This window comes from Protopterus annectens, chromosome 9.part0, assembly GCF_019279795.1.
Source record: "Protopterus annectens isolate FY-2018-M chromosome 9.part0, PAN1.0, whole genome shotgun sequence".
NCBI classification, from domain to species: Eukaryota; Metazoa; Chordata; order Ceratodontiformes; family Protopteridae; genus Protopterus; species Protopterus annectens.
The window spans coordinates 474,860,691-474,867,395 of NC_056743.1; the positions used below are offsets into that span (position 1 = coordinate 474,860,691).

Consider the following 6,705-nt stretch of genomic DNA (forward strand, 5'->3'; position numbering starts at 1 on the left):
GCTTGTTTCTAAAGCTTATCTCTGTGCTTGTGTTTTTTTTTTCTTGAACATATACTGAGATTTCTTTTTCTGATTTGTAATTGTCCTGTAAAACAGCCCTGGCATTCATGAAGAAAGAAAAAGGACAATAAAAAGGACACGGATGTGTAGCAACAAGTAATACACAAAAAGGACATAAATGTGTAGCAACAACTAATACGTGAAAAGGACACGAATGTGTAGCAACAAGTAATACACAAAAAGGACACGAATGTGTAGCAACAACTAATACGCAAAAAGGACACGAATGTGTAGCAACAAGTAATACACAAAAAGGACACGAATGTGTAGCAACAAGTAATACACAAAAAGGACACAAATGTGTAGCAACAAGTAATACACAAAAAGGACACGAATGTGTAGCAACAAGTAATACACGAAAAGGACACGAATGTGTAGCAAGAATGTGTAGCAACAAGTAATACACGAAAAGGACACGAATGTGTAGCAACAAGTAATACACGAAAAGGACACGAATGTGTAGCAACAACTAATACGCGAAAAGGACACGAATGTGTAGCAACACGTAATACATGAAAAGGACACAAATGTGTAGCAAGAATGTGTAGCAACAAGTAATACACGAAAAGGACACGAATGTGTAGCAACAAGTAATACACGAAAAGGACACGAATGTGTAGCAACAAGTAATACACGAAAAGGACGCGAATGTGTAGCAAGAATGTGTAGCAACAAGTAATACACGAAAAGGACATGAATCTGTAGCAACAAGTAATACACGAAAAGGACACGAATGTGTAGCAACAAGTAATACACAAAAAGGACACGAATGCGTAGCAGCAAGTAATACACGAAAAGGACATGTGTAGCAACAAGTAATACACATCATTTGTCTCACGTTTGCATTAGAACCAGGGACTTTATTGTGCTACTGACAACAGCAGTATATACAAGGTGCAGTAAACACGACACACAAAAAATTACATCTGTCATTTATTTCTATGGGAAAGTTCTCAAGGGGCAGAGAGTATCCGCAGCAGAAAGAGTTCTGGTAAGGTCCCCATCTGCAATGCATGCATAACTCAAACAGAATCAGACAAGCAAGAGAAAAGCTTACATCTTGGAAGTTTGCTTCTGAATACAGTGCCCAAGAACATGTAAATTAGGTCTGAATGAAATAGTGTGAGTAGTGAATGACAGAATGTGATTATATGAGTAACTGGAGAAATGAGGGAGGAGAGAGAGAGAGCGTAAAGGGATTAGAAAGGCAAGCTGGTGAGACATACTATTGCAGCAATGAAGGAGACACTACGTGTGTGTGTGTATCGCAACAAAGGAATACTTAAATGTAGCATCTACACACGCACACACATCCGTGTATATATGTATGGATGAGCATTAATATTTCAGTTTATGTGGACAATTTATTTAAATAAAGTATGATGAAGGAGATAGATATGAAGGCGCTAACTGTGAACAAACCCTGAGCAAAGCTAAATAATTCCTTGGCTTGGCAATAGTCTATGAAGTTAATATACAGAGAAGAACAGTAAGAAACTGGGAAGGCGAGCTGGGGAATAGAATATCAAAGCGAGAGAGAAAACACTGCTGCTAGAGACATGCGAGATTTAAAAACTAAAATCAGTAAAGCACTGTCTGTCATGTGCATGTCATGAAATTAGCTGATTTCGTCTGTGGGTGATGGTTGGCTCGAAGTGTTTCATAATTAATTTTTGACTCTTACTCGTATGATATTTGCATCCACACATATAAGGCTGTTCCTTGCATCAATGCAGTCTATTGTCTCATACATGCTTCTGTGTGCAGCTCAACAGACATTTTTACATTTTACTTATTTTTTTGGTGGATTTAAGAGAAAATGGTACTGTGGAAGATGCAGAGAGAAATGTAGACAAGTGAAAGATGGTATGAGTTACATTATATCACAAAATATGAAATAAAGCAGAAGGTGATATAAGAAAAAATGTGAAAGAGCAGGAACATAAAAAAAAAAGTGAAGTGAGGTGACGATATTTGGAATGATATCTATTTTCATGTTTTTCAGAATAAAACAGCTGCTGATGTCCAAGGAATACATTTGGAAAATGCAATAGTTAAATGAATGTCTTCGATGTCTGTGCTGTAGCGATGATAGACAATGTCTCAGTATTGCAATGCTAGTAGTATCAGGGGATCAGAAGTAAATTCATGAAAGCATTTTCCGAGGTTCATAATATTGGGGGCATGCACTACTGCCCTCCAACTCTAGCAAAATTAAATGTTTGCTGTCATTATAACAGTTACTTTTGCATCTGGTTCGAAAATGTATATACCATGCTGGGTGTGTGCCAGGTTTGTGATGTGCCTATCAAATGTCAAGTTTATCAGGAAACAGAGGTAAAACATTACAATAGATCTAATCCAGTTAATTAAGTTTTGGCAAGTAACTGCATTTGAGCTTTTCCCATAATAGCTGCAAGCACAACAGAAAATTTGGTTGAAAGTTGGAATAGTGGAAATTGCAAAAAAAGAATTTGGTCAGAAAGTTAAAATGAGAAACATAATTTTCAGTTAAGAACAAAACCATGAAAAAAAAGACAAAATGATGACTGTCCACACAGATAAAAAGTTAATTTTATCTGTGTGGACAGTCATCATTTTGTCTTTTTTTCACAGTTTTGTTCTGAAGTTTATTCTGGTTTTCGTGAATTTGGTGTTTTTTACATTAATAATTTTCAGTTAAGTTTCACTTTTTTCGTGTATCACCTTAAACATTGTGGAAACAGTTCATGTACCATAACATTTGTATTATGCTAGCTTTGTATGCACACAACTTGCTTTGGTTAGCCATTACACCTTGTAGCCTCAGGATCTGCTGTGATGTCATACATCATGACATCATAGTAAGCAACATAAGCTGGTATGCTTGCAAGGTTTACACAGTTAGTCCTCGGTTATTGCATAAGTAAATGGAGTTACATACAAAGTTGTTGTCATAAAGGGAAATCTATCCAGATACGCAGATAATAATTTATGTTAATACATTTTATGTGGGAAGTCACATAAGAAAATAATCTAGGAAGCAACACAAGAGTGTCTTGTTAGAGATGCACTGGTATTTTACATTTGTCCTATATATACATACATCAAAATGCATAGTGACATAAAAAAATGTCCGACAATATATTTTCTCTCACATTTTGAGAGAGAGAGAGTTGTAGGCAGGGGAAGAAGAAAGACAGATGCACACAACTGTTCAACTTGCACAACATGGAAGATCTTACCCACTTGTTTCATGCTCATATTCTGAGCCCCAGTCAGTCTTCATTATATGCAGCAAGGAACTTCTGTTAAAATGTACTTCCAACAGATTTCCCATAATTTCTGTTAAGAAAATTTCTAGAGAAAAAGGTAGCAACATAAATAAAAACCCGTTCTCATGTCATTTAAAAAGCATTACTGAATTTTAAAACACCACTTGTAATTCCTCTTTAAAGTTAACATCTGCATAGCAAAGCATTTTCTCATCTTGGGAGTTCTGCTTGAAGACACTCATTTAGGATTTGCACGTAATAAAGTATGGTTTCCTCTTGGATTTCTTTTTGAAAAACACTCGTGATCAGAATACTTTAGGAACTGACTGCAGGTAATTAACCCCTTCTCTTCAAACAGGTGAACTGAGCTGATTGAACTCAGCTTCTCCATTACTGCATTTTGGTCTTTTCTTTCCTGTCCATTTCCAAAGGTCAGTTTACAGACTGTTACCACCGTAGAACCATGGCACTGCTGCTCAAACACTTGAGCTGTTACTGGAAGTGGCAGTTCTGTAAAATACTCTTACAGTGTGTTCTAAATTGTTTGGTCCATAACTGAAACTTCTAGAATCCTGCAGAATTTGAGATGGGCATTGTGCAACATTAGCAGCTAACCAAGCGATAATGCTTTGCCCTTCCAAGTTTTGTTTTCAAGTCAAAATGTTTGGAGTAAATGGTGTTATTTTTTCTAGAGATATGTCTGTCTCACATTCCCCATGGACAATGACTGGCAAGATGGATGGGTGGTTGGGAGAGGTTTGAGAGATCTGGGACACCTTGTCAAACGTCAGATCGTTGTCCTCTTCATCGTCCTGCTGTATGACGGCATGGGGCAGTAAATGGGGGTAGCTGAGGGTCAGAACATCCTTCTGGTATGTTGTGTCATGGTGGTAAGAGACAAGCTCATTACTTAGGTTTACTGTCTCCACAGTAGTGCTGGGGCAAAGTCGGGCACATCCTAGAATGGTGGCAAAAGCCTTTCTGAAGTCTGCATTGAAAGCATAAATTATGGGATTTAGCGAAGAATTTGCCCAGCCAAACCACACAAAAATGCTAAAGGTCGTTTCACTCACACAGGGCAGCTGGCCAGGTTCCTGAAGGGTGCTGTCACAGAAAGGAACCAAGCAGTTTAGGACAAAGAATGGAAGCCAACAAAAAACAAAAACACCCATAATGATGGAGAGGGTCTTCAACACCTTGGTCTCCTTTTTGAAAGATGTTTTCAAGGAAGCTTCATGTGGACAGTCATCAGTACCTTGACAGTTTTGTGCATGCTCTACAGCCCTCTCGAGTGAGGATATCCTTCGGATTTGCTTTTGAGCAATTCTATAGATCCGTGTGTATGTCACAATCATGATAGCCACAGGAATGTAGAAGCTAATGAAAGAAGATGAGATTGCATAGGTGCGATTGAGGCTAGAATCACAGTTCTCATTCAAGGACTGGTTAAAGACTATATCAGGATGCTCCATTGTCAGAAATGAGTCAGCTTTGTGCCAGTTCAGCTGGACTGGGATGAATGATATTAAGATTGACAGAAGCCATGCTACCCCAATCATGACAAAGGCAACCCTCTGAGTCATCTTCCTCTCATATCTGAAAGGGCTTGCAATAGCCCAGTACCTGTCCACACTGATAATACACAAGTTGAGAATTGAAGCAGTAGAGCACATGATATCAAAAGCCACCCATATGTCACAGAAATCACCAAATGGCCAGAATCCAGCCACTTCTGTAATAGCCCTCCAGGGCATAACCAAAACAGCAACAAACAAATCAGACACAGCAAGTGAAATGACAAAAAAGTTTGTGACCTTGGACCGAAGATGCCTGAACTTAATAACTGCTGCACACACAAGTGTGTTCCCCAGCAGTGTGGAGAGGATGAGAAGAAATAGTAGGCAACCTGTCACCACACGCAAAGTGAGTTTTGATGGTTTCTCATCCTCATGTTGGCTATCAGGTCCAGTGACATTAACCATGCCCTCACCAGTCCAGAAATCCCAGATGGTGACCTCCTTTGCCAAGTTCACATGCCTGCCATCCATCAGTGACTTGAACACGCATCAAAGGTTTTAGCAATGCATCCAATAAAATAAAGCACAAAGTAAAAAGACTGTTCATCCATCCAGATGTATATGTATTTGGTTTGCCAGTTAGTCTCATTTTGATCTCTGTTACAAGAGATCCAGAAACCAAGTTGTTACTGGTACACCAGTAGAATTAGCACTCAGATCATACAGAGGAACCAGCAAAGCAGGTATATGTACAGTCCAGAAGTTCTGTGTTTTATCTGACAGTCTCAGGCTTTCTCTTCACTGCTGGTATAATAAAAATAAAATCCCTTCTGTCTGTTCAACTTCATATCCATCAGGCAGGAATCTTCACAGACTGAAGATCAGCAACACTGAATTACAGCTGCAGGTGTGTTGCAGCTGGTTCTACTGAGAAAGTTTTCTTCCTGGTTGGGGTTGGACACCTGCTTGAGTCTGGGACACTTTATCTTGACGTATCATTGTCTGCTGTCTATGCCACTGTAACATCAGCACCAAAAGTCTGGACGGTATCCTGTTTGAAGTGTCTGCCAATCCCCAATTACAGAATCAAGAAATGCTGTTTCTTAATTTAACATCCACATGATAAAGGACAGTATAACACACTAGATCATTCCTTATGGACGTCCATGCATCTGCTGTAGATCACCAGTTATTAATACACTATGTGCAGCTTACATCCGAGCCTTGTCACTTTGCAAAGCTAGTGGTTCCAGCACAGAGGATCAACTGCCTTGTCGATGACAAGTTGTCAGTCTCTTCACAAGGCAGCTTTTACAGAAATCTGTTCTTTTAACTCAGACAATCCACAGCAGCTACGAGAGAGCTCCACCCCTTATGCAATGAATACTTAACTGAGTTTCCTCAGTTGGTCTAACAAAACATGAAGCAACGTGTGCTGAATCAGACACAAATGTTCGTATCTCAGCAATGACCAGAGCTAATCTAGAACAGTAAAAGGCAAACCTGTTCAGCACAAGATTAATTTTCTAACAGTAGTTTAAACAGCTTGGACAGTAAGTAATGTTGCCTCAGATAACACTTGATTATTTTCAAAATAATAAATGGTTTGTTTACCTGATTCCAAATACATATACATTTTCATGAACACATAAAAGGCATGTGACAGTGATCAGAACAGAAAAGCCTTTCAAAAGGCAGCATGAAAGCACATTGTAGTAATTCATTTTTTAATATTTTCAGGTCAAGAATTTCTCAACAGTAATACTTTTCTGAATGAATAAAAAAGTAAAACATTGTGATGAAATATGATTTAAATGAACATCTGATCTACTATCAACTAAAAGAAGCTAATGTTATTCGTGCCCAAATTTAGT

At 38.5% G+C, this 6,705-nt stretch overlaps 1 protein-coding gene across 1 annotated transcript; it reads right to left on the bottom strand.

Annotated features, from left to right (window-relative positions):
* Positions 1 to 2,786: 2,786 nt before the first annotated feature.
* LOC122811280 (D(1) dopamine receptor-like) lies at positions 2,787 to 6,295 on the bottom strand. Its single transcript, XM_044083015.1, has one exon. The coding sequence runs from the start codon at positions 5,360 to 5,362 to the stop codon at positions 3,965 to 3,967; it is 1,398 nt and encodes a 465-aa protein (XP_043938950.1). The 5' UTR covers positions 5,363 to 6,295; the 3' UTR covers positions 2,787 to 3,964.
* Positions 6,296 to 6,705: the final 410 nt, after the last annotated feature.